This window comes from Cladosporium halotolerans (genome assembly GCF_011745625.1).
Source record: "Cladosporium halotolerans strain TM138-S3 chromosome Unknown Sca2, whole genome shotgun sequence".
Classification (NCBI taxonomy): Eukaryota; Fungi; Ascomycota; class Dothideomycetes; order Cladosporiales; family Cladosporiaceae; genus Cladosporium; species Cladosporium halotolerans.
The window spans coordinates 1144307-1170418 of NW_027191453.1; the positions used below are offsets into that span (position 1 = coordinate 1144307).

A 26112-nucleotide genomic window follows, 5' to 3' on the forward strand; every position below is an offset into this window, starting at 1 on the left:
CAAGACTGCAAATAATAATTAAAAGTTGGTCCGTTATGTAGGTCACAGTCCAGAAAGAAAGGAGCTGAGACGAGATGAAGTCAGCTGTGAAGACCAATCAAAGTTTGCGGACACACCCGCTCACGCTGCGGGACCGGTAATTCATCGAGTCGTGTCTTCACCACCTTCTGAGTCGAGCACACTTCCCTGCTACATCTCCCGTATTTCACCGGGAGCCCTAGCGACTGTGAGTTCACACTCAGCTTGATGTTGACCTTCACTCACGAGAGCTCCATCAGCACAAACCAACTGTGACCCGACAATTAACGCTTTCAGCAGTGCGATTTGTTCCACCGAGCCGTATCGGGACACCTTCTGAAGGAATCGTAACCTCGAGGAGTCAAAGAGTTGGATAGTGCGAAACATACTTATCCTGGAGGGGGAGCAGAGATGGCGACAGCTACGGGTACGTTGGCCTTGAGAGATGCAGAGCGCGAGCTTGGATGCATACCGGTCTCGGCCACCTCGGTGGCCATACTTGCAAGGAGTCATCCTCGGCATCAGGGCTTCCACTGACACTTGTCTTGCGCTGCAACAGAAGGCTATGCCTACTCTCGCTCTTCGTCCTTTTCCGCTGCCCGGTCACCCGACACGGCGTCGCCAATCTTTCCAGAGCGTGCGATTCGCCCTCTGCCTAATCGACGCCTGAAGTCTCGACTCTCTCCTGAGCAACAGAGCTCGATAATCTACCCACCCGACCCACCGCCCATGAGCCCGACTTTGAACTTCCATGTGCAGGAAAATGGAGCAAGGGGCGGGACGACTAATGGAGGATTGGAACACGAGTACGAGCACGACCATGACCATGACCACGATCACGACCACCATCATCACCACCATCACCACGATGCGATACCGGTACACGACCACTGCATGTGCAAGCACGATGAGGGCGACAGCGGCGACGAAGAGGTGGAGTTTGACCATCCCGACTACCGCTACGCTACAACAGGGCCTCTGGCTGTGAATGGGAAGGCGCCACTTGACTCGGTACAGCGGCGTTTGATGGAGGCTTCGCGAGGCGGGAAGCAGGTTGGACCAGGGTCAGTGGCATCGAGTGCGGACGGATACGAGAGTTTCGAGAACACAAGCAACAAGAAGAAACGGAAGATACCGCTCTCCAGCGCCTCTTCTATGCATCAGAGCAGTCTGAGCGCGGAGATGGCCAGCATGGGGATCAACAATTTTGATGGCACTCCGGACGAATATCCTCATGCGCAAAGACCGCACCACGCCGGCCCTGGCTCTTCTCCCTCGGGTACCGGCATAAGTGGCGCTGGCCGAGGCAGGTACGGTCGCCAGACAATTAGGGACGTCCGACGACCGCTTGCAAATGGTACGATGAACACGATCAACGGCTACGGACCGAAGGCGCCTGCGCGCTCTGTCAGCGGCAGTGAAGTCAGGAGCGTGGGTGAGTCAAGTCAAGCGGCTTTTCCGAACTTCGAGAAAGCCGGCGCATTCCATCACAATTTAGGCAAGGCACTGACAACAGCTTGTTTCATTCACAGACATCTCGTCCGAAAACACCGGTGGCATCATATCGCAAGCGATCAAGACCGCAGCAGAGCAAGGACCGCTCACCCCGCAGAAGGGCAAAGAGAACGTCAGTCTTCTGCAACAATCTGCCTCTCACTCCGTCACTCCCAAGACTCAATTCACCTTCACTTGCGAATCGGACAGTGCCAGCAAGATGGTTGATCAGCAACAGGCAATGGCGGACGCCGCATACCGCGCAGGTTACGGAACACCAACTCCGGGTCATCACCGCGGAGCCAGTGGACAAGGCATGACTCCCGGTAGTCGCATGCATGCCCAGGGCACGCAGACAACACCTTCGCGCAACGGTACCGCACCGCGCGCGCCAGTTCAACCCAACACAGTCCCCGCAGCACAACCGCCTCCTCCAAACCAGCAACAGCCAGCTCCTGCGCCCAAGCCCAAGCCGCGTCGTCGCCCTAGTAAGGAATACGCTCTCGCGGCGCGCCAGCGCAAGCTTCAGCAAGAATACACAAACTACCACCACCGCCCGACCGGCGATAACCTGTGGATCTGCGAGTTCTGCGAATACGAAGACATCTTCGGCGTGCCTCCTTACGCTTTGATTCGCTCATACGAGATCAAGGATCGCCAGGAACGCAAGAAGGCCGCCGAAAAGCGCAGACTGCTCGAAAAGGCCAAGATGAAGAACCGCAAGGGCAAGAAGGGCGGCAAGGGTGGCAAGAACAACAACTCCGCAGCTGCACCCCCTGCTCCCGCCGGAGGCCCTGGCGCGTACGATCCGAACCTCCCTCCGCCGGAAGGGGATGACTACTACGATGACGACGAGTACGGAGACGAGTACGAACCCGTGGGCCCGGACGATCAATATCCAGCCGACTACTATCCACCGCCGCCAGCTCCAGCTAGTACGCCAGCTGTACGTCCGCCGGCGACAGGCGGTGGCGGTGAAGCGGTAGGATAGTAGAGCGTGGCACCTCGCGGTGCCGGTTCTGCGAGCCTCCAAAAAACCACGCGGTGACTCTCCTTACTCGTCTATCTGAGCGTTCTTGGCTTTACTTGCGATGCTGCTACTGCGGTTTGGATTTTCTGTTGGCGTTGGCAGAGGGATGGAGTTCTGCGGCGCCTGCGGTCTGCTTTAGGCATTTGCTTATGTTGATTGTTTTGGTTACTTGCTTTTCGCGCGCATCCTGTGCATACGGAGCTACCCTTTTTGTGTCGCATTTCACTGGCGCGCTATTACCCCCCGTTTGGTTTGGCTTTGGTGTGCTTTTGTTCGTTTAGAAGCATGCTTTACTCCCCCCTCTCAGCTCTTTTGCATCACGAAAATCATACTCTGGACGGATGGGGATTGGGACGGTTTGGTTACGATGGAGGGTTGAAGCTCCGGCTTTCACGCAGGGATGCAGTGTTGGGTACCAGTGAAGGTGGAAGTGGAGAGATGAGAGATGCTCGTTGTATCAGTGGATGGAGAGTTGTCAGATATCCGATGAATGAAAGGCAGTCTCGCCTGTGAAAATCACTTGAAGTGAATCGTCACACGTGATGTGCCTCCCAAGTACTTATTGACAGGAAGTGATTTGAGATGTGAGAGCGTGAGGTCAACAACTCGGTGGGCTGATGAGGATCGGAGCAGCGGAATCAGGTGCGCTCATGAAACGTGTGGTCGCCGATTGGGTGGTGTTGTCCCAAGCCCATGAATCCTGGCATTCGGCCTCGGCCGGCAGTGGTCGAGAGCCCAGATCCCTGGCTTTGACGACATGCGGGGTCGATCCATAAATGACACCCTGATGAGGGGCAATCAGAACTAAGGGCATCTAATGATTTACCTAGGTAAAAAAACTTCCCAGTCCCCGTTTCCAGTCTTCTCTCAACACCTGTCCACTTCCCGACAACGTTTCTAGAATTACCCAAACCATACCGTCTTCTCGTCCACAGCAGCAACAATGGCAGTCCAATCCTTCCGCCAAATCGTCGGCGCCGGCCCCTCCACCGCTTCGCCCTCCAACAGCACCCTAGTCATCATCGACGCGCAGAACGAGTACGCAGAGGGCAAGCTGAAGGTCTCCAACGCGCCCTCGTCCCGCAAGGCTATCGCCGCGCTGCTCAAGAAGTACCGCGACGCCGGCGGCAAGATCGTGCACATCGTCCACAAGACTCCCAACGGCGCACCTGTTTTTACACCCGACACCAAGCTCGCGGAAGAGTATGAGGAGCTCAAGCCCAAGGACGGCGAGAAGGTGATTGGCAAGATCCACCCGAGTGCGTTTGCGGACACGGAGCTGCAGCAGTATTTGGGCGGGCAGGCGGGTGCGAAGCTTGTGTTGACTGGATACATGGTGAGTTTTTCTTGAGAATCCACCGTTGAATAGGCGCATGGGCCTGGAGCTGACTTTCTCCTTTTCAAAGGCACACGTCTGCGTCTCGACGACCGCCCGCGACGCCGCGCGCCTGGGCTACGACGTGCTCGTCGCGGAGGACTGTGTCGGCGACCGCGACATCCCCGGCGTCTCTGGCGACGACCTGACCAAGATCGTCATGCACGAGCTCGCCGATGCGTTCGCGACTGTCGTCCAGAGCAGCGATATTAAGTAGATCTTTTAAATGATATCCCTTGGTAGCTCAATCGTCGTCCTCCTGCGGCAGCGGCGCTAGCACATCCATGCCTTCGAAAACGTTCGGGTCTTCCTCGAAGTATGGGAAGCGTAACGAGCGATAGAATTTGTCCATTGCGTCAAGCAATCCCGTCAGCTCTCCTTCTTTGAATTGCCCACCGGGATAGTAGCCCCTCGTACACATCCTCCTGCAAGTGCTCATGAGCAGAGGAATCCCACTCTGCGTCAGATGCCTGAGAGTCCCCTCGCTGTGCTCGATGTAAAGCTCACAGACGAACGTGTGTGAACCAAAATACTCCGTCGCAGGCCCACAATCGTCCTTGGGATACCGGCCCTGCGGCATTTCCGAAACCTGCATGCCCAAAGATCGCAGGAACTCTTTGTCCAGCTCGTTGTACCAGCCTTCTTGTGCGTAGACCTCAATCTTACTACCATCGCTCCGCTGCTCTTGCAAGTATGCCACCGTATCCGCAAACATGGCAAACTGCTCCATCGTGCGCTTGCGACAGTCGAAGTTGTCGCGGCTGAAGCTGCCAGTGCCTAAGCATACGGCCTTGTTGATCTGCCAGCCGCTATCGGGGCGGAAGTGGGCGAGAGTGCGGTGCAATTGCTGGCGCGCGGAGCTTCGCTTCCAGATTTTGGTCTTTGCTTCGAAGTCTTTGGTGATGTCGGATAGTGTTGCATCTTTCATCGAGCGGGGGTTTTGGTGGACGGTGGGCTTGGGAGCTTTCGAGTTCTTCTTGCGAGGGACTGTGCTCCATCCGTCGTCGGGATTGGCCATGATGGTAGATAGCTCGTTCGGTATGGAAAGGTGGGAAGAGGTCGAGCTGGGCGGGAAAGCTTTTGGATCTCGGTTCCTGCAGTTTGGAAAGTTCGCTACGGATTTGAGTCCATATACGGGTGAGTTTAGCGATTCCTGCTGTCTCACGTCCGTCGCAACTTCTTGTGATCGTATGCGTCTCGTCGCGCACCGCGGACGTGCATGCACACAAAGCTCGTGAGGACCTGAATGGCGCGCTGATCGACATGTGAAACTGCATTTCCAGGGTCTCTGCGAACATTCTGAGCACGGACCAAGCCGGGGCTTTGTTTGCGAGTTCTCTCACTTGTTGCAGACAGAGTAGGTCAGGTACCTTACGTTTAAATGCTATAGGCAGTATCTAGAGACAATCCTGGAAGGGTCGCCAATCTGCTCGCTTCAACGGCCTGCAACCCCTTCATAATCTCCCGTCGATTTGTTTAGGTTTGGATTTGAACCCATTGCGACCTGATCGTCCTCCATAATTATTGTAGGCAGGCAGTGGTTCGCATGTCCTGTTAGGCACTGTATCGGTTTAGACGTGACTGGAGAAACCTAACGGTCGTACTTTAACTGGGCCCATGACGGCAAAAGACCCTTTGTTGTGGCACACATCTAATGAATAAGAGATAAGGTATGCTTCGACTCGCCGGACTTCGGCTCCTTGCTCGACGAAGTCTTCGTCACGCGGAACGACAGCTTCCCTGTCGGGGGCGAGGTCGATGGGGACTTAGTGGCGATTATTAGTGCTCTGGGAGATGGTGAGGCAATTATGATCATGGGAAGCAATAGTGAGCTTGGCGAAGGTCAGATCGGATTGGTGACCATAGCATTAGTGGTAGTAGTGGCGTCATTCACGATGGTTCATGAGAGGAAGATATCAGGTGAAATGCTTAGAAAGATAAGAAAATCAAATTGCAACTCAAAGAGATTGTAAGGTAAATACCAAAGACAGATCAAGGAAAATCCGGAAGACAAAGGAAAACCGCGCAGACTTGCCGTGCCGATCGGGGAGTCTTCCCCTGAACTCACCACTGTTCCATTCTCCTCGTCTAGGGACTTAGTCGAAACGATGAGCGTACTCCTCGTTGACCTTCTCCATGCTTACCGTGAGAGTGTTCTTCGCCATCTTGCGAGAAGCCACGCGCTCCGGCCTCAGAGCCCTGATGTCCGGGTTAGAGGCGGGAGTCTCGGAATTGCTGTAGCCAATAGTGATGGTGCCGAACTCCTTGCCGGTAGTAGAAACAGTGACGGGGGATTCGGACTTGACTTCGAGGATGAACTCGCAGTCGTCCTCGTCCTCGTCCTCGTCCTCGGTCTCCTCCGTGGAGTTAGAACTCGGGGCGGGAGCCTCGGGCTTGTACCCGATGGTGATGTTGCCAAATTGGGAAATGGCGCTGCTCATGCTGCTGGCCTCGGCCAGCCGCTGCTCCGAAGAACAAGATTCGGCGGAAGCGTACAGAGCCTCGGCCCCGGGGTAATCGGCGAGGAAGGCGGCGCGCTCACGGGCGAAGAAAGCCTCCAGTTCCTGCTGCGTGGTGCGGATGAGCTGCTTCGCAGCAAGGATGTTAGCCCTGGTCATGGGCTGCTCGAGGATCTCGCGGCCCTTGGCGGAGTCGCGGAGGACGGCGAGCTCTTCCTTACCCCATCCCTTCTCGAAGGATTTGATGCCTTCGACCATGTTGAAGCGGGCGCCCGGGGCGCGGTAACTGTTGTGAGTGAGTTTGAAAGTAGTCTGCTGCAGAGCGATCAGCTTGCGCTGGATCGCGGCGTTCCGGGCGGTGGCCTCGTTACCAAGAGTCGCAGCCTGCCAGTGCGTCGCGCCCATAGCTGGGCAATCCTTGAGCTGATTGAGCATTGCAAGAACACCACGTTGACCGAGGTAGCGACTCGCGGCGTTGTGACGAGAGTTGCTATCGCTGTTAAGCAGAGCCTCAGTGATGTCCTTGGAGCAACCAGTAGCCTCAATGTCCTGAGGGAGCATGGGCTCAGCCATGCTAAACTCCCGCAGAGCGCCGTCGGCATTCATACCGGCAAGCTGAAGCTGCATCTTCATGTCCTTCATGATTTTGTGCTCGCGCTCACCATAGACCGCCTTAATACCGGTGTCACCGTTTGAAGCCGCAGCACGGCATTCAGCATTGCTGCAAGGACCGATGGTAATCTCGAAGGGGGATCTGTCGAGGTCAAAGATCTCATTCTTGGTCTCAGTATGACCACAAGAGAACAAGACACTCACCGTCATGCTGCTCTGACCGCCACTAGGGGCCGCAAAGAAAGGATGGAAGCTCCCCATTCCAAAGTGGACCTGCCTACTTTGATTGGGGAGGAAGAGGTGTTGGTTAGTTTGAGAGCAGTGAACACTCGATTGCAGAAGCAGAAGTTGTAGTTCCAACCTTTGCTAGGCAGTAGAGAATGTTTCGCTGGCTGACCTGGTCACCGTGCCGCTCCAAACATGCCATCTTATACCATCCCTCGTCGATTGCCAATGCGGACTTCGCAGTATCACAATGCATTGATCGTGCTCGACCTGCATGGAGCTAGATAGCAGCGCGATCTTCTTTGTTTCCTACAATGTGTTGCTGTGCTCGAGTCAAAGAGACGGGTGTATGATTAAAAGAAGGTTCTTTGTCCATTGTGTTCAACATATCGTCCGTGGTAGCCAGACACGGTCACGTGACATCGAGGTTGTCAGTATATCGTCGGTCACCGGCATACAGACTGCACGACCAGCTTGGCTTGCTTCACATTGCCCGAGATCACCTGGAAGAACAATGTGCCGCTGTATCTGCAAGCACTGTCCTGTGTGAGTCTCGATAGTTGCGAACTCAGGCGTCCTAGCTTCGGCGCGCTAGTGTCGAACCCTCAACGGGTGAGATCGTCGGTGTTTTATTTTTCTTGGAAATATATTTGATGTACTGTTGTGATTGTACCAGACCATTGCAGCACAGTATGAGAAAGTACGTACAGTGTGGCGCGCGATGAGGGACCCTCCGTGATATGCGTGGGCGCGTGCTAGTGGTAGCAGCCCCTAGAGGAACTCCCGCGGCGGGCAGACAAATTGTTGGATATGCTTTTGCCGGTGGGTGTCAGAGTTGCAGACGTCTCGAATCGTTGCCCTGTAGTGGTCTCGACTCGCGAGCGCGCTCGGGCTCTGACGACACAGCCATCCAGGGAAAAGGAGCGCGGGCCCCGCGAGCCGCTTGCGACTAACGGCGCCTCGCATGTCATGCCCGGCCGTGCGGGAGCGGGTGAGGCGCGCGCGCCTGCCGCGGGAGTCGTTGCAAGGTAAAAAACAGGGATTCCGCACGCAATGCACGTGACGTCGGTCGATGTAAGTGAGGCGGGCGGAGTGCGGTGACGAGGGCGAGTGCAAGTGCAGAGTCCAGGCGCGGGCAGGCGAACGGCAGGCGCGGCCAGGGTCGAGGAGATGCGGGAGACACACCAGGCTCATCACCAGCCGGACGGTCGCCAGCACTGACGCGGATCTGCGCGCGCTAGTGTGTGCACGCCCGGCGCGATCGTCTGCGGCGAGACGAGACACGCCAGACGCCTGAACGACGACAACCGCTGCCACGTCGCACCCAAACATCGCACACACCCACGCTCCGCCGCCCACCACCCCGTCGTGCGCCCGCCATTCTTCTCCCGCCCGCCTGCATTCCTCCTCCACCCTCCGCCCACCGCCCCGTCACCGCCCTCCCACCCGCGCCGCCGCACGCCGTACCGCCGTCTGCGCGAGCGTGTGTGAAGCTCTCCACGGCTCAATCCCACTTTAGCTTTGCGATGATGGCACCCACCGCCGCTCGCTGATCGCCGCCCCGTCGCCCGCCGCATACTTTCGTCCATCCCTTTCGGGCCGTCGTCGACGTATTTCGCATACACTCCATCACCACCGCTGTTCTCCAGCGCCCCAGGCTCTCTGCGCCTGATCGCATCTCGTCGCGATGCCTAACATGTTCTCGCGACGGCGAGGCAGCTCGGCCAACCCGGTACGTCATCCACCACAATTCGAGCAGCCTGCCAATGCGGCCTCCCATCCTCTGCGCCTCTGCATACCGCACCTAGCAAGGACTAACAAAGGAACAGCCAGTTGACCGAAACACCACCGCTGCCGCTGCCACAGCTGCCAGCTCTGCCTTTCTCGGCCGCGCACAGTCTCAGACCGGACTGTCCTCCGCCGCAGCTGCGGCAGCCTTGCGATCACACACCACCACGCCGGAGAACGTAGGAAATGTGCAGACCAAACGCATGGTTCGCAGAGGCTCGCAGACCTCGATTGGTAGCGGGAGTGTCATCGGGAGCGGCGTAAGAGGCGGCGTTGGACGAGGTGGCCTGCAGAGAAACAACAGCAGTGGCTCCATGACCGAGCGCACATTCAGGTCACCTTCTCCTGGCCGTCCTCAAAGCGCAATGTCCGCCGCTCCCGAGGCTCCGCCTGTGCCTAAACTCCCTGCCAGCATGCGCGGCCACCAGCGCTCCGCAAGCACAGAACCGCCTCAGCGCATGATGTCGCCAACACCTCGAGGAAGCGCCCGCGGCGTGAGCGTAGATCGCGCCAACAGTACCATGGCTAAATCTGGGCGCAAATACAACACTTTACCCGATGTTTTGGAGGTGGAGCGACAAAACAGCGTCAGCTCCGTCAACTTCTCACGCCCCATGTCCGCCCAAGGTCACTCACCCGTGTCGGCCACGTCGCCCGGAAAATCTCAGGGGTCGTGGTTCGCCGGGCCGACGGGCACCCTCAGCGACAAACCTACGCCTAAAGCCAATGGCGTAAACGGCACGCGCACACAGGACACGAGTAGCATACAGAACAAGGTCGCTTCCGCCGCCAGCAAGCCTACGAAGAAGAAGCAGATGGCAAACAACGCTCAAGGCAGTCATCTGGCACAATCAAATGAACAGACCGCACAAGAGGAAATAGTAGACCCCGTCATGGTGTACGATCCGGCCAGTCGTACATTCATCACCAAGCCTCGTTCGCTTGAAAAGAAGCCTGAGCCACCCGCGCCGACTCTTGCAACTCCCTCGGTGCCAAAACCAGGTGAATATGATCCGAACACAAGGACTATCGTACCTGCACTACCGCCACAGCAACCCAGTATTGTCGTCACTGGCGGCGACAATCCGGCGAGACGGGGCAAACCAACCCTGCCCGCTGTTAACACACAATTTCAGCCGCCACCTCGTAACCCTGCCCGTACGGAACAAGCTCCCGCATCCCCTCGCGCGGCTGGTATTCTTCAGAAGCAACCATCAGTCGTTCGGGAAGACCCAGAGGGTGAAGAGGAGGCTGAGGGTGGAGCGCGGGCCAAGACTTACACCAGACCGACGAACGGGTATTCAAAGTCGCCGATCCGACCGACAAGCATCGCTGTGACACCTACTGGATCTCGCATTCGATCGGAAAGCTTGGACGTACCTCGGTCCGGTTCTGTGAGCAGTGGTCGTGGAAGAAACAACTCGAATAGCCCTGTCCGATCGGCTCACTTCTCCGCCACGCCTGTGATGGAAGCGACGCGACACGATCCACCCGAGCGAGGAACATCCCCTGCCAAGTCTGCCATGAAGCATTCGCCAGCGTCTTCGATTCGCACCGGATCACCCATGGCTGTGGCTACGTCACCTCACAGGAAGGCCATGAGTGATACTTCGGACACGCCCTCTCTCGATGGTGTTCCCAAGAAAAAGAAGAGTGTCCGTGTTAGCTTCACGGACCAGCCCGAGAAGATCGAACTACCAGAAACGCCTGCCTCTCGCGGACAGGTGCCTCGGGAGGTATCGCCTATCGTCGACGACGATATGGAAGAGATCATGAAGCCTCGACCTGCCTTGCCATCTTTCGGCAGTGTTCGCCAGAACAGAATGCAGCAAGAGGTGGCTGAGAAGGTTACAGAACGACCGCCCGACCGCGGCAACGACTCTAGCAGCGACCACGCCATCGGAGGCATTTTGGCTCAGAACTCAGCAAAATCTGGCTCGGACCCAGTGCCGCCCGAGGTCACTTCTAGAGATGGTCCGAACTACAGCAGTGACGAAAGCGAGGACGAGGCCGCCCCGGCTACGGAGATGGACGCAGGTAAGGCGAGCGCCAAGGCGGTGTCCGAACAAGTTGTCGGACCCACGCCCGCATCGGCTGCGGAGAACGAGGAGGAACACGTTCCTGAAATCAGCCTGCAACCTCCGACACCCGGCGAGGAGGACAAGAAGTTGGAGCCTGCGCCTCCTCGTGCGGAATCACCGCCGTCTCAGCGCTCGTCTCTGGAGATGTATACGGTTCCCGGCGGCTGGAAAGCAGAGCCCAGCGATGACGTGCCCAAGGTCGCACCTGTGGCTGTTGACCCACCAAAGACTGAAAACCAGCAAGATGCCAGAAGCGTTGCGGACAGGGTTTTCAATGCGCCGGTGTCGCAGACAGAACCTCCTGTCTTGGCCGAGGCGTACGATCCCGCCACTGCCCTGAACCTCAGCGATATCGCCGAGTCCGACTCCGACGACAGCGCTGTCTTCAGTGACGCGGCGGAAGATCTCTCGGATCTGGACGAGACTGGCTTCGCTTCCCTCGATGCGATTGTCGAGAGCCCGATCTCGAAGCCAAAGAAGGAGAAGCAGCCTGAGAGCCCTTCTGCACGCCAGGCAGAGAAACAGGCCTCCAAGGAGGAGACACGCGCTGCGGTCGCAGACTGGAGCGCCGCTACTTCTTACTGGAAGCAATTGAGCAAACAGCAGCGCGACCAGATCGAGCGCAACCACCTCTCTTCGGACGATGAATACCGCCCGCTGCCTAATTCTCTTGCCAACAGGCCGAAGAAGAAAAAGTCGGCCCTGAAGCAATCCACGTCCGTAGAGCAAGTGGACGCCGTGATGAACCCGCCAGCTGCCAAGCAGCCGCCCGCGCAGCCCGCTAAGACGACGATGAGGAAGAGCATGCGCGGTCCGCCCGAGCCGGCTCCGGCTCCGGCACCTACTACCGGCGGTGTGCAATTGCGATCATCCCTTCGCGAGGGCGGCGGAGGAGGCATGAGGACAAGCATGCGCAGCAGGCCTCAATCCGAAATCGTGGCTTCCAAGACTTCGCAGAGACAGAATGCCAGGCCTTTGTCGAGCGGTTCCTCGCTGCCTACTGCGGCTGCTGGCGGAGCTATGACGATGCGTCCGCAGAGTCCTGAGGAGATTTCTCAGGATGGTCCATTCCCCAGACTGGAGCCGTCAAAGCCACAACCGCAGCAGAAGCAGCAGCAGCAAACTGCGAGTGCGAAGCTCGCTCAGAAGATGCCACGGCCGCCCAAGCCTGCGGACGACTCGGATTCGGAGAGCAGCTTCAAGAAAAAGCGCAGGCCATCGCAGGCCAGTGCGGATGGCTCGGGCAAGTATGCCATGCGCCGCAGCATGCGTGCCATGTCGATCGATAACGAGCAGCGCCGTCCCACTTCGCCAAACCCTCCTCCGAAGGACCGACGGGCCTGGAGCGTGCGGTCGCTTTCGCCCACAGGCTCCTTCTTCGGCCGCAAGCAGTTGAAGGAGTCTATGCGTGCTCCGCCCGCGGAGCCCGCCGGCAAGACGCTGCGCGGTCCCAACTCCATGCGCAATGTGAAGAGCAAGGCTCCGGCCAAGGCTCCTCCGCCTGGGCCGAGAGCGAGAGCGTCCACGGGCGGCATGGCTTCCAAGTTCAAGTCTCGATTCGCGGATTCTGACGATGAGGACGACCGTGAAAGAGGACAGAAGTCCTCGTTCTTCCGCAGTCGTTTTGCTGACTCGGATGATGACGAGCCTAACAGTCCTACCGTTATACCTGCTGATTTGACGCCGGTTCGTGGCATCCCTAGGAGGCAAAACCAGCAGGACGGCGACTCTACAGACCTCTCGGACGAGGACGACGAACGTCGCCCGTCCTCTCGCGCGCGCACCAAGCAATCCAAGCCCATGGTCCCCGACTCCGCCGACGTCGAGAAAGCCATGGCCGCCGCCCGCCGCAACCTAGGCATGACAAACGGCAACACCACCGCTTCCACCGCTGCCGCCCAACAGCCCGCCCAAGGCAGCGCCCTCTCCAAAGGCAGCCTGCGCAAACCCGAGCCCGAACGCCCTCAAAGCCCAGCAAGCCTCTCCGCCCCGAAACGCCGCGGCTTCATGGGCAGCATCCTGCGCCGCAGCCGCACCTACAGCAACACGTCCCAGCAGCCCGCTCTGAACTCCCCCCCACCACCCCTCCCCACCGGCCCCGCAAGCCCCCGCCCAGGCAAACTCCAGCGCCGCACCTCGACCGCCACCCAGCAGGACCGCGACTACTTCTCCAACACCAACCCCAAGACCCCCGCCCCCGGCCCGGGCGACGCCAACTGGCCGCTCCCCGCCTCCGGCTCGCCCCGCCCCAACACCTCCGACGGCCTCGACCGCCACGAGCAGGCCGTGCGCCTCGCGCGCAGCATGCGCCCGGACATCGGCGGCAGGAGCTACAGCAATTCCGAGGGCGCGATCGCGGACGCGAGTGCCAACGGGGGCCACGCGCACGTGGGGTTTGCGGAGGGGGTCAAGGAGGCTGATGGCAAGGGGGTGTACAGTGCGAAGACGGGGAAGAAGAAGAAGTTTGGGATGTTGAGGAAGGCGTTTGGGTTGAATGATTGAGTTGATGGGGAGTCGTAATGTGTAATTTATGAGGTTGGGTTGGATCGAGGGAGAGAGAGAGAGGAGAGATGGGGAGAAGCGTTCCTTTGGTTTTGTGCTTTTTTCTTTTCTGGTTTTTTGTTCTTTTGCTTATTTCGCTTTGGTAAACGAGACGGCTGGGATGAGACGGCTTTGCGAAGAGGCGGGGGTTTTCTTTTCGGCTTGGATGATGGTCTCTTTTTTTTCTGATTTTGGATATACCACTGGGGCTCGCGGCTCGGCTGGGTTGTCCAGGACGTTCGCCTCGACTGGCTGAGGAGGGATTGGGTTTTCTTTGTTGGGAGGGGAATGTATCAGAAACGAGGGTGGGAGCCTGAGGGTTGGTAGGATAGTTTGGATAGGTAGGAGGGCACAGAACGAGATGAAGCGCATTTTTGCTCTTTGGTGAAGGAGTTACGCGCACTGATGTACCCTTGATTGTTGTTCCTTTCGTGGAGAGGTGGAATCATACATGATGTAGGAACATGGACGGGACAGGCAAGAGAAGACCGTGAGTATCATCAACGCTACAGGAGCAAGCCACTAGCCCAAAGCGTTCTTACAGGCATTCCAAGGCCGTGAACTAGGGAATCAACGACGTCTCAGCAGGGAACTAATGAAACGTGAGATCCTACGCCGGTGGGTTGGCCGGACGTCACCGTCTCGCTGCCCTTCCTCGCTCATTCTGGTCTCAGCCCTCCATTCCTGCAATTGTCGAAGACGTCTAGTGGTATCCGGATGATCCGCTCCGAGCGTCTCAGTCGACTTCGCGACGCAGGCTGCCAAGAGATCCACGACAGCATCATTTTTGCGCTGAGCTCGAAAGACCTCAGCCAGATTGCCCATGGCAGCCAGCGTGATTCGGTGGCCTTCGCCGAGCACATGTTTGCTGGTTTCCAACGTTTCCTGTCCCAGACGCTCTGCTTCCTTCATATGGCCTGACCTCAGATTGAATAAGACCAAGTTGGCTTTACTCGAGAGCGTGTCTGGGTGCGTTTCTCCGAGTACGGTCTTTCTCATTTCCAAGATTCTTGAAATCAGCTCCTTCACCTCTTCTACCCGGCCCTGAGCCCAGTACGTCGAAGCTATCTCGTTCATGCTTGAAACGGTAGATGGGTGCGCTTCGCCAAGCAGCCTTCTCCGAATTGCTAGCGCTTCATTTGCCAGTCTTAAAGCATCTTCCCAATGCTTTTGAGCCCGGCGGATGGCTGCGAGGCACATCATGCTTTCCACTGTCTGTAAATTTTCACGACCGAACGTTTTCGTGTTTCTGTTCAGAAATTCAACGCCTAGTCTCTCTGCCTCTTCCAGCAACCCCTGCTTGTGGTAGATCCAAGCCATATTTCCAATAGTCCCAAGTGTCAGAGGATGATTTTCGCCCAACATTTCTCGGCTCTTGTGAAGTAACCGGCTGCTCAGTTCTTTCGCCTCATCCCATTTCTCTTGGTCGGCATAGATCAGAACTAGATCGTCTTCACTAAGTAACGTGTCTGGATCGCTTTCGCCGAGAATATTTCTTCGTGTCTTCAAAGTGCGGACACACAGCTCCTCCGCCTTCCCAAGCTGCCCTTGTTCCCGGTATATTGCAGCTAGATTGGCCATGCTTGTAAGCGTTTGTGTGTGCTTTTCGCCCAGCACGTTCATCCTACACTCCAAGGATCTTTCCATCATCCTCTGAGCGTTTGCGTACCTGCCTTTCAGTAAAGCGTACCAGCCGCTCTTATGAAGTAGAGTCCCTTGAAAGATAATTGCTTCTTCGTTGGCCACCTCCATGTCGATAGCTATCGAGGCGTGAGGGAACAGTCTCTCGCATTCCGTCCAATTGCCAGAATTAAGATCAGGACGAGGGAAAGCCTTTGCCATCTTCTTGATGAAAGCAGACTTCCACCGATCGAGGGAAGCGTGCGTTTCAAGCCATTTGTGCAGGGAAAATCGCACCAGATCGTGCATCGTGAAGTTTGATCCGTTTTCTATTACTGAGATGAAGGAGAAGTCTCGAAGGGTCTGTATATCGCTGTCCCATTCTTGTGAGAGAGCATCGAAGCTCTCGTCTGTAGTGTCGCTGTCATCGGTAGCATCCGAGGTCCAATCCGTTGCGTCGTTGTCGTCCGAGCTATGCCAGTTTTCTTCCGCTGTATCGTCGTCGTACGAGACATCCTCCTCTTCATCTTGGTTCCCGTAGCGAAGAACATCTTCCGGAATGGATTGTCGGTCGAAGAAACTCATCAAAGCCAGCAGGTCGGCCGCACTTTGCCGTTTCGATGCAATGTGCTCGAATGAAATCTGCCACGTGAGGATGATCGAGTTTTTTGCTTCCTGATCCCGTCGCAGATTACCGTCATTCAGGTTCAGAAGACTTTTCTTAGACTTGTCGCTTTTGTTAAGCATTCGGACGTATTTCCGCACAGAGCATCGAGGTGCTTTTTGCTTGATGTACGCCGCTGCTTGAGCAAGCGCAAGTGGCACATAATCGAGAGAGTGTGCAAGTTCCTCCAATTGTTCGAGGTCGCCTTTTTGGTCGGTCAGTTTGTTCGCTAAGAGCGCCACCGCCTCCTCTTCTTTCATAGGCTGCACGCTCACGATATTTCTCTCCTCGACGATTTGCAAGGCTGACGCTTCGTTCCTTGACGTGACCAGTATGGCTCCATGGTCGCTCGACGGCAGGTAATCGAGATAACCCCTCCCAGACCGGCGTGTTGTATCTGAGCTGTCAGCTTTGTTGGTTTGCGAAGGTTTTCGAAGGAAGAAGTCCGCGTCGTCGGCATTGTCAAGCACCAGCAGCCACTTTCCCTTCTGTTCGTCCTGGAGCCACCCGCGGAACAGCTGGAAGATATCTGCCTGCGGGTCTTTCCTGCCGGGTACTTTGAGATCGTCGAGATTGTTCCTCACGCTCTGCTCGAAGCGCGCCGCATTGCTGGAGTGTATCCACAGAACCCACGTCGACTTTGAGGCATCTCTCACCCGATAGGTATGTTCTATTGCCAGCTGCGACTTGCTATTGTCTCTCCGTCAGTGACCGACACTCTTGAAATACTTGTCAGAGCTGTTGCATTTACCCAACACCCCCCAGCCCAACAAGTGCGACCGCGGCCCCGGGCACCGAGAGCTTCCGATCAAGCTCTTCGGCGAGCGGCTCGCGTTGAACATAGTTTGGATCGCGCCGGAAGGGAACTGTCGACAATGGAGCCGGTGGTTCTTCTGCTGGACCTGAGATTCGTTCACCTTTAGCCTGCTACACGGTCAAATATGCATCGCCGACGTACCAGGCTGAGCATAGTGATTGTCCCCAAAATGCACTTTAGCGTTGCCATCTATGTTCGCGCCTTGGAAGTTATGTCCCCCGTGAGCAGCCATCGGGGCGTGATGCTGGAAAAGGTAATTCGACTCCTCGAATTGGGTATTGCGAAGACTCGTTGAAGCTGACTAGCAGTCCGTGGGCCTCGACTTGCGACAAGCACGCGGATGGAGCTCAGCCTGACTGGACGATATGCGGCTGAAGGGGGCACATGACGCTGGGCTTGCAGCATGAGGATAGCCGAGACGCTGAAACCAGTTTCTCGAGTCGTTCGCTTTTGCCGTTCGTTTGCTCATATTATAGTTTCCAGAAAAGACTCATGGACATCGTAGGTCCTCTTAAGGGCTACAGCAGCCGATATAGGATATAGTAGTTTGGGAGTCTACCCTCCGTTTTTACTCTTTCGACGATCCCAAAGTACATGGGTACACTAGGTAGTAGGTATGCGTCGTTGAGATCTCGAGCGACGCATCTTAGGGGAGTTTGTCTTCCGTATAGACTATAAGCTTTCGGGGAAACGGCGTGACATCTCTGTATTCCGAGTGTTCTGATCACTTGCACTGGCCCTTTCCAGTGATCGCGAAATACAGAATCTTGTGGATAGACTACAAGATGCTAGCTCACGGTGCTATGATGGACGCAGGTCACTTGTTGTCGTTCATTGGCCGACTGCCCTGAGAGAGATACCTAGGGCAACGGTTGAGCGAAGGCGGGGTTGCGAGGACCTTGATGGATGATTGTGGGACGGGAATCAAGGTTTCTGGCCAGAGCGATTGAATTCGAAGGCATCGTATGATTTCCCACGTGGAGCTGTGATCTTGGGGCTCCTCTATTATCTTTATTTTCCACGCTGTGAAATCCCATCAATTTGTGTGTCTTTCCTTGAACAGCCCACTTCCACGCCTCCTGAGCCCCCAACATTTCAGCATGCCGGCAACCCCTCTCAAAGCGACTTGGAAGAAGATCTCAGAGCATGAATCGCTAAAGAGATCCTCCCATGCTGTCGCAGCCATTGGCGAAGATGTTTATGTTTTTGGAGGCGAGCTGGTCGCTAGGCAGCCCAAGGATGGCGATGTTCATACATTTTCGTTGAGTCCCCAAGGTAATCCATCCCCACCCTGTGATCATCTCACAGACAGCCATTGACAAGCCGCTTGGTAGCAAACGGACCAAAGACTCTGAGCTCTTCCTCTGAAAGCCCAGTCCCAAGAGTCGGCGCCTCCATCGTCGCGCTGAACAACACCCTATACGTTTTCGGCGGCCGCGGTGGCACCTCCATGTCCGCGCTCTCTGAGTCCGGCGGTCTTTGGTCGTTCAAGCCTGAGACGTCCGCCTGGGAGCTCGTCGCACCAGCCGATCCCTCAGCTCCCCAACCAGAGCCTCGCAGCTATCACTGCGCGACGACAGACGGCCAGAACACCATCTTCATCCACGCTGGGTGTCCTGCTAGCGGCCGACTTCGGGACTTCTGGGCTTTTGATGTCAAGAGCAGAATGTGGAAGAAGTTGCCAGAAGCTCCTGGGTCAGAGAGAGGAGGCACGAGCGTGTGCTTTGCGGAGGGCAGGGTGTGGCGGATGGGTGGATTTGATGGAAAGGTTGAGATTGGAGGGTCGCTTGACTCTTTCGAGGTTCAGGGCGGAAAGTGGGAGACTTTTGAGTTTTCTCCTGATGGTGTCAATGGCCCGGGCTCGCGCAGTGTGGCTGCTTTGCTGCCGGTAAAGGTTGCTGGAAAATTGTTCTTGGTGACTGCTTTTGGAGAGGCTGATCCGAGCAGTCTGGGCCATGCGGGTGCTGGCAAGATGCTGAAGGATGTATGGGCTTTCGACGTGGAAGGCAAGGACTGGAGGAAGGTTGATGCTGACACAGGGAAAGATGGTGAGCCGCTGCCCAGAGGTTGGTTCGGCGCTGGTGTAGTGGGCGAGTCAAAGGTTGTAGTTGTTGGTGGACTAGGCGAAGACAACGATAGACTCGGTGATGCTTGGAGCTTGGAGTTCCAGTAGAAGAGAACAGCGATTGACACAACTGGCGACCAGATTTCCAGAGTTATGAGCTCTTGTGTTTCCGTCATATGGCCACTTTGTTGTTCTTATTCTTTAGAGAGCTTTAACCACACGAGATCGATATTGAGGCCATATTCTCCAGACTTGAGAGCTCTCCTTAACTGGTATTCAAGATCGCTCCACTTCGTGATGTATCGATGATTCGTGAAATGTTACTAATCTCGTGGATGTGGCAGGGAAGTAGATTTGTTAGGCCTCAGCAAACATTTGCATACGCCAGCATACCCGGATTTAGACATGTGCCGTGCCAGTGACCATCTTTTCCGGGTCATCGGGAAGGTTCGATTGCGGCTGTATGACAGTATTGACTCGTGGTACGTACGAGATGCGCCTGTTGGTCGGCTTTTGATCGCGTGCTTGCCATTAAGGTAGGCAAATGATAAAATGTCCCCTCGCCATCATGGTGTCGCACCCCTCCACATACACCGAAGCTATGGAACATATATTAGCAGAGCGTCAGTTGTATCTTTGCTTTCATTAAAGCAAACGATACCCATACGACCTCTCCGATCGATCTATCAATCGTCATGTCCGCATTCCAAGACCAGCGAGCATCGCTCACAATCCTACCTCCCGAGCTATTGCTGCAGATCATACCCAATATTCCTCATGACCCTCAGAACATCGAATCACTCAAACTCACGAACCGACAATTCTACTCCCTCCTCACAGCACACGAGACAACTCTCGCGCCAGCAATACGAAAAACAAGCTACAAAACCTCGCCCCGACTCTTCCCCTCCCTCCCCCTCAACTCCTACACAAGCCTCACAACCCTCCACAACCGCCTCGCAACCCTCACAGCCCTGCACGACAACTGGCTGCACCTGACCTCCCACGGCCCGGAGCTCAACTGGCTCCGCGACAGATGGGAGTCGATCCACAAAGCGGGCACCCTCCTTCTGTACCGCTTGCGCGACTGCTGCGAGAGCTTCGACCACGGCGACAGCGACGCCGCGCACGCCGCAAAAATCGATCTACTGCACCTGCTGCCGGCTACAAGCCTTGCGTGTCTGGTTTTCAAGTGCTACTCTGCGATCAAGATTCTGAGGGTGCATGGGCCGGAGCCGGTGCATGCTACTTTTGCGAAAGAGGATGTGGGTGTGAGGTGTGAGGTTGAGCTTGCGCTGGAGGAGATGTTGTTGGAGCATGGACCGGAGTTCTTTGTGGCGTTGTTGGGGGCTGGGAGGCAAGGGAATGGGAAGGGCTCTTGGGCTGTGAAGTGAGTGTTGATGACTGATCTCGATCGATTCGAGAGCTGAGCTGACCAATGGCCCTTTACAACAGTGCGTTGCAAGACGAGCTTGCAAACATGGAGTTCCGTCAATTACATTCCGCGGCCCCCACGCTGATATCGACGCTGCGCCGATCGTTCGCGCAGAAGACGAACGGGCATTTTGCGAATACTGCGACAAAGATGTGGGAGGTCCTGAGCTCGAGCGTGTTTGACGAGGTTGATGAAGATAAGATGGTGAAGATCGTTACTGGCGATACATTGGTCGGTGGCATGAGGAGAATGGGTTATTGAGGGCCAATGATGCACGTCGGTGCGGCTTGGATATTCGTTTGATGCTGTGCTTGACTGCCCAGACTGCTGGCATTCGCTCCAAGTTGAAGATTCTTAGAGACACACACGTAGAATCTTTCGATACTAGAACTGCGGACTTTCTGTAACGATTATGCTCGAAGGTTAGGAGTATTACTGGCGTCTACTGCACTCGATTAGTCAGAGTATGCGGATGAACGTTTGTTAACGCTTGAGAAGCCGAGTCATGACGCTGGTTTGAAGCAAGTAGCACGTCTTCGCTAAGGATATGAATAGCCCACCAATCAGAAAAACCTCCGTCCGATGTAAATGACAGATTACCTGGGCAAGATAAAAGCAAAGCAATGAAACTCGCTGCAGATAGCAAAAGGGTATATCGCTTTGGGAACTCAGTTTTCATCTGTCCAGTGCCGATCAGATATGCGCTCGAGCTGGCTTTCGTCGACCGGGTCTTTCTTGAACATCCCGCGAAACGCAGATGTAAATCTCTTGCTGATTGGTTTACGCTCGAAACCATCACTCCTTCCAGGTTCATGAGATGCCATCCTAGGCTTCGATGGCCTCGGCGGCTGTGCCCTACTCATGCGACTGGACATGGTTCCAGGGAGGGCTTGAGCCGGAGGCTCGGTGGATGCAGCGAAGTTAGACTTCGTGGAGGAGGATGAGAAGCTTTCCGGAGGCGATGGAGGCGGCAGAGCCAGTGCTGCATTTGTTCGTGTTTGGAACGCAGACTCTGGTGGGAGATCAATAGATGTTTCGTACGGGGCCAGCTGAGGCGTCGTCAAAGACTTGGTATGGTGATGGCTAGGCCATTGCGCCGAAGTACTGTCACGCGACACCGGAGAGCTGTACTCGGATCTGGATGGTGCACTGTTGGCGGTGATGAGTTTTGGTTTCGGGTGTGAGACACGGTCTTCACGAGCCGAAAACGGCCACGGACGTGTTTGTTGCTCCATTTGTGTTGTTGGCGGACTTCCTGACCTTCCAACATATGGAAATTGGGATACTGCTCGTACTTCCCAGGGCGGAATTGTTGAGGGTGAGGCTTTCCCGCTGCCCGTTCGTCTTGAAGATGGTGGTGTTGTGGTGTCCATGCTGGATATAATGTTGCTCTCGGCCGTCTCAGCTATACTTTGAGAACCTCCGGTAGGGACCAAGGTGCAGACCGTAGATGAGACGCTTGCTACTTGTTACGGTCCAAGACAGGCGTCGGCCAGTAAGCCTGCTGAGCGAGGAGGCAGTAAGGGCCTCTCGCGCCGAAGCTTGAGTCAGTAGGTCGCACGCGAGTAGAAACGCAACTGGCACACGATGAGTATTAGTCTCGGTAGAAACTCGAGAACAAGACACTCTCCTCCACATGAACAAGACCGGGAGAAATGCTTAGCATTGCGGCGTTGTGGGCTAGGGCGCCACAGCACTATAAAGGATACAAGGCATGACCAATCTTCGGCTTGCAGTGGATCCGTGAAGGATGTAGCCCAGTACGCGTATGCTGCGAAACAGTGGCAGGCGCTCAGATAGGCTGCTTGCTTGCTTGCTTTGAGCGTGGGAGGTGGTGTGAACTACCCTGGTCCGACAGACGCGGCTTGACTGGTTGGAAGAGCCCTGCAAAGTTGAGGCGCTTTACACAAGGATTTGCTGGATCACCTGCCATAAGAAGATCTAGCCATCCAGTGCCTTTCCTCGAGTGTGCCGATAGTGCTGTTCGCTAGCCCGCGACTGCAGCTCAGGATGAGGTGGGCACAAGGCTATTGCGAGCGCTTCCAAGGTGGTAAATAGCACTCGAGCTGACCTCGCCGCCCCTCTCTCTTCGGGGGAGTGCTCCGGCTCTACCATAGTCGGCTCCTGTACGCGCTGGTGCATAGGTAGCCAGGGTTCAGGACACTGTAGTGCAGGCGCCTAAGGCCCGGGACGTGGGCTTCCCCGTAAGCTGCAATGTGGGCGCTAAGCCTGGGTCCTTGTCGCAAGAGAGCAGTGACCGTCTGCATCAACGTTTCATGTCCAGCGTGAATCTTTGAGAGAAGTTTCGAGGTACTTGCTTCCACATTGGAGCACTGAGAAATCATGCAAGGACTCAAAACAACAGCTGTTTGCCCAGTCGCATGCTGCGTCCAATGGCCGGCTGCCGGCCCGAAGCATCCTGGGCCGTCCACCTGTTCTTCATTGCGGCGTTACTGCCTCCCAGTACCGATAACGACCATCAGGCGGGGTTGCATCTGGGCCCATACATAGGCCTTTTGGGGTGCCTGCGAGCAGACATCTGACTACAAGATCTACAATGGATTTGTTGTGTGGCGGATGCCTCGGCCTGTTCGCTTTTCGCTTCTGTACAACCCATGGCCAGGACAGTACCGAAGCAATTTGGGTAAAGTATCTGTCACGTCATTTTTGTCCGTTTAGAAGCGTGACGGCATCCTTTTTGAGTACGAACAGCCTGAAAGCTGGTCAGGATCGCGACGGTGATCGCACCTCGACGACATCGCTATGTGAAAATCTCCCAGAGAGCCAATTTCCATGCGATGAGCAAAGTGTGCGATCGAAAGGCGCTCTCACTCTCGCCGCATTGCCGCACTCCAGAGCTGTCAGAGTGTGTTCGGAGGTCCTACTCGCATCTCGTCCGACGTGTTTGCGGACCTAGTGAGCGAGCGCAAAACCTCGCCTCTTCCAAAAAGGCACGGAGCGAACTCGCGACATGTGAGGAGGACGATTCTCTCCCTTATTCGACTGATCGACCAATATCCGCTGAAAGAAGGACCTACCGAAGCGATCCTGTAAGCTTCAGCAGCCGGCCACAAGAAGTGTTCTCCATCCTGCGAGGTCCAATCCTGCACGTCTATCAGCCGCTCCTCAGCCCGAAGTCACACGCTGGCAGCGCTGATTCGCCAGCTGCACCTCCAGCACATCCTAGGGTGCTCCACCCCGGCGCTTACATGCCTCGCGTGGCTTGTGTGTGCCTCGCTGGGCTTCATCCTGCCATACCGTCCATCCCTCTGCCTATGCGAGGGGTGGCCGAGGCCCGTGTTAGTGTTGGTCCACGCGAGCTCGCCACACCACTCACGGCGCGCATGCGCGCCAAGTCTCACGTCCTTTCAGTGCACTTTACGGCTGCACGAGAAGGATGTTGGCGCTTACTTGTGCTCAGCTTTGAAAGGCCGCTGACACCCGGTGCTCGTGGTAAGTCCGTTTCGTGTCGCCTGGTCCATCCTTCCTTCGCACATCCAGTTCTGCGTCACTCTTGTTGTAGAATTCCAGCGGCAGCACATGTAGGAGCCGCTTCGCCTTTCCCTTGCATTGCGCCACATTGCTTGCGTCTTGCCGGCAGTCATACACCCACTTCGCCTCATCACACCCCTTCGCGCCGGCGTCCCTGATATCTCGCGCTTGAAGACAAGGCACTCGCCGTCTTGGGGTACTCTTCCTTTGCCCGCGCACGTCGCGCGAACAGCAGCAGCATCAGCAACACAATATGTTTTCCGTCGCCTGGCTGCTAGTCGTAGTGACTACAACATCACTAGCAAGCGCACACACTGTCATCACATACCCGGGATGGAGAGGGAACAACCTACATACGAATGGCACAGCTCCGGAGGACAACCCTGGATCAATAGGCATCGACTTTGAGAACGGCACGGCGGCCTTCCCATGGGGCATGCAGTGGCTTTATCCATGTAGGCACCATTTCTTTCCCAGAAAGGCGACTTCGCCATGAGCTTACCTGTCGCAATGACTGACCTAGAGCTTCAGGCGGAGGGATGCCACAAACGACCAACCGAACGAAGTGGCCTGTCCACGGTGGCGCCGTCTCTGTACAGCCTGGCTGGTTCCCGGGTCATTCCAACGCCTTGATATACATCAACATTGGCATCAATGAGCCTGGTCATGTCGCACCAAGGAACATGTCGCATCCTATACACCCAGTGTTCTCCATCCAAGGACCGAACAATCAAGAATATCCTGGCCAGTTCTGCATACCACAACTCGGAATGCCGCCAAATCTGGACTTGCAAGTGGGTGACAACATCACCATCCAGGTGGTCGAACTCGCGCAACACGGAGCCGCGCTATACAGCGTAAGTCCAAGCGTCAAGCCTTGCATCAGTGAGCAAAGAATGAGGACAAGACGGCAGGATATACACTCGAATCGGGACGCTGACTTAACAACCTCCAGTGCGTCGATGTCACTCTTGCCGAGCCTGAAGAAGTCGAAGAAGTCACGAAAGACAACTGCTACAACAGCACCAATCTCGGATTCAATCTGGTTTTCACGACGACTGCGCTCGAGAGCGCGGCGCCCGCTACTTCACCTCCTTACAGCGCGCTCGCTTTGCTCGTAACTTCACTTGTGTTTGTAATTGGGAGTGCATGGCTATAGGGTTGGAAATATGCATGGAGGTTGGAAAAGGCGTTTTCGGTATACCAACAAAGACTGTGCCTTATGCGGTACTCGGGTAGTCTTGTCATTCTCTGTCACATAATGCAATCGTTACACTTTGATTAATCCGTCGAATCATTCCCATAGACTGCGATCAAGTCATACCGGCAGGGACATCAAAGCTCAGGGCTCTGGAGTCTTGACGCTGTAATAGACGGAGTATTCGACAGGGACTTTGTCCGTGACAATCCGTACATGCTCCTCTGTTTTCACGATCGCTGAGCAGCGACTTCGCTTGTTCAATGATTGTTGAAGCATGCAAGTCAGAAATCCTGCACGCCAGTCTCTCCCTTCGGGCTCCCGTCGCCATCATACTCCGATTCCTCCGCATCAAACCAAGCCTCCTGCTGCTGTCTCGCCTCCTCATCCAAATCGTCATAGCCCTCGCCACTATCCACAGCCGCGTAATCAAAATCCGCATCCTCGCCCCTGAGAAAGCGCCTCTCCATCACATCCCTCCAGCGGCGCAATCCCTCTTCTTTCCCCTCAACGCGCTCGCTCACGTCCTCTTCCAAACCAACGATCGCGCCGTCCTCGCCGCGCTCGTACACGAGCGGATTCTCGACGTCCGGCGCGCGCAATTCCTCGACTTTTGCCTCGGACCGCATGAGCGTTGCCTCCAGCGCGTCGGCCGTGCCGCGCGCGCTGCGCTCCGCTAAACGCTCCGCGGGCGACTGGAAGCGGCGCACAAGTCGGTCGTAGAGGAGGGGATCTGTGGTTGAGAAAGGAAAGCGTTGGTGCCTGTGCGGAGGCGAGGGGGAATATACTTATCCTCTGAGAAGGGATGGCAGAAAGGAGAGGGTGGGACTAGTAACCTTTTGGCTCGAGATTGGCGCCGTCGAAGTAGGACGGGTTCAGTGCTAGGTAGCGCCTGCGGCGGGTCTGCGTGCGCAGGCGCAGGGTGCGCTGGGGGTCATTTGGGGGTGGACGAGGGCGCGGAGAGGGTGGCTGCCTCCCTGCGGTCTCTTGCTCGTTCGTGGCAGGTAACGAGCGGCTCTCGAGGCTGGCGGCCTCTGGTGGAGCTTCTGGAAAATGCGGCATCGTGGATGTATTGTGGAAAAGGTGTGGATGGAGGGGCAGCGACGGCGGGACTTCATGTTTGTTGATGACGATGACGTCCCAGCGGAAGCGTTCCGACGACCGGGCTCTTGGTGTCCACCGATGTCGACGAGACTTC

General features: G+C 56.1%; 9 protein-coding genes across 9 annotated transcripts; 6 read left to right on the forward strand and 3 right to left on the reverse strand.

Annotated features, from left to right (window-relative positions):
* Positions 1 to 173: 173 nt before the first annotated feature.
* WHR41_00919 (uncharacterized protein) lies at positions 174 to 2503 on the forward strand (the record flags this gene model as incomplete). Its single annotated transcript, XM_069369525.1, has 4 exons — positions 174 to 226; positions 319 to 445; positions 578 to 1453; positions 1551 to 2503. The coding sequence occupies exons 2-4, from the start codon at positions 430 to 432 to the stop codon at positions 2501 to 2503; spliced, it is 1845 nt and encodes a 614-aa protein (XP_069233902.1). The 5' UTR covers positions 174 to 226; positions 319 to 429.
* Positions 2504 to 3348: 845 nt separating this feature from the next.
* WHR41_00920 (uncharacterized protein) lies at positions 3349 to 4165 on the forward strand. The gene is made up of 2 exons (XM_069369526.1): positions 3349 to 3878; positions 3949 to 4165. Exons 1-2 carry the CDS (start codon positions 3486 to 3488, stop codon positions 4132 to 4134), a joined length of 579 nt encoding a protein of 192 aa, XP_069233456.1. The 5' UTR covers positions 3349 to 3485; the 3' UTR covers positions 4135 to 4165.
* WHR41_00921 (uncharacterized protein) lies at positions 4162 to 4935 on the reverse strand (the record flags this gene model as incomplete). Its single annotated transcript, XM_069369527.1, has 1 exon — positions 4162 to 4935. The coding sequence occupies one exon, from the start codon at positions 4933 to 4935 to the stop codon at positions 4162 to 4164; it is 774 nt and encodes a 257-aa protein (XP_069233455.1).
* A 3672-nt stretch (positions 4936 to 8607) lies between these two features.
* Positions 8608 to 13584, forward strand: WHR41_00922 (uncharacterized protein; the record flags this gene model as incomplete). Its single annotated transcript, XM_069369528.1, has 2 exons — positions 8608 to 8945; positions 9043 to 13584. Exons 1-2 carry the CDS (start codon positions 8901 to 8903, stop codon positions 13582 to 13584), a joined length of 4587 nt encoding a protein of 1528 aa, XP_069233458.1. The 5' UTR covers positions 8608 to 8900.
* Positions 13585 to 14193: 609 nt separating this feature from the next.
* WHR41_00923 (uncharacterized protein) lies at positions 14194 to 16956 on the reverse strand (the record flags this gene model as incomplete). The annotated part of the gene is made up of 3 exons (XM_069369529.1): positions 14194 to 16597; positions 16659 to 16809; positions 16866 to 16956. The coding sequence occupies 3 exons, from the start codon at positions 16954 to 16956 to the stop codon at positions 14194 to 14196; spliced, it is 2646 nt and encodes an 881-aa protein (XP_069233457.1).
* An 818-nt stretch (positions 16957 to 17774) lies between these two features.
* WHR41_00924 (uncharacterized protein) lies at positions 17775 to 19040 on the forward strand. Its single transcript, XM_069369530.1, has 2 exons — positions 17775 to 17999; positions 18059 to 19040. Exons 1-2 carry the CDS (start codon positions 17825 to 17827, stop codon positions 18895 to 18897), a joined length of 1014 nt encoding a protein of 337 aa, XP_069233459.1. The 5' UTR covers positions 17775 to 17824; the 3' UTR covers positions 18898 to 19040.
* A 444-nt stretch (positions 19041 to 19484) lies between these two features.
* WHR41_00925 (uncharacterized protein) lies at positions 19485 to 20485 on the forward strand (the record flags this gene model as incomplete). The annotated part of the gene is made up of 2 exons (XM_069369531.1): positions 19485 to 20179; positions 20245 to 20485. 2 exons carry the CDS (start codon positions 19485 to 19487, stop codon positions 20483 to 20485), a joined length of 936 nt encoding a protein of 311 aa, XP_069233654.1.
* A 3031-nt stretch (positions 20486 to 23516) lies between these two features.
* Positions 23517 to 25001, forward strand: WHR41_00926 (uncharacterized protein). Its single transcript, XM_069369532.1, has 3 exons — positions 23517 to 24171; positions 24248 to 24573; positions 24672 to 25001. The coding sequence occupies exons 1-3, from the start codon at positions 23970 to 23972 to the stop codon at positions 24873 to 24875; spliced, it is 732 nt and encodes a 243-aa protein (XP_069233461.1). The 5' UTR covers positions 23517 to 23969; the 3' UTR covers positions 24876 to 25001.
* WHR41_00927 (uncharacterized protein) lies at positions 24891 to 26044 on the reverse strand. The gene is made up of 2 exons (XM_069369533.1): positions 25751 to 26044; positions 24891 to 25647 (listed from the first exon to the last, which is right to left on the reverse strand). The coding sequence occupies exons 1-2, from the start codon at positions 25974 to 25976 to the stop codon at positions 25199 to 25201; spliced, it is 675 nt and encodes a 224-aa protein (XP_069233460.1). The 5' UTR covers positions 25977 to 26044; the 3' UTR covers positions 24891 to 25198.
* Between the last annotated feature and the right edge of the window lie 68 nt (positions 26045 to 26112).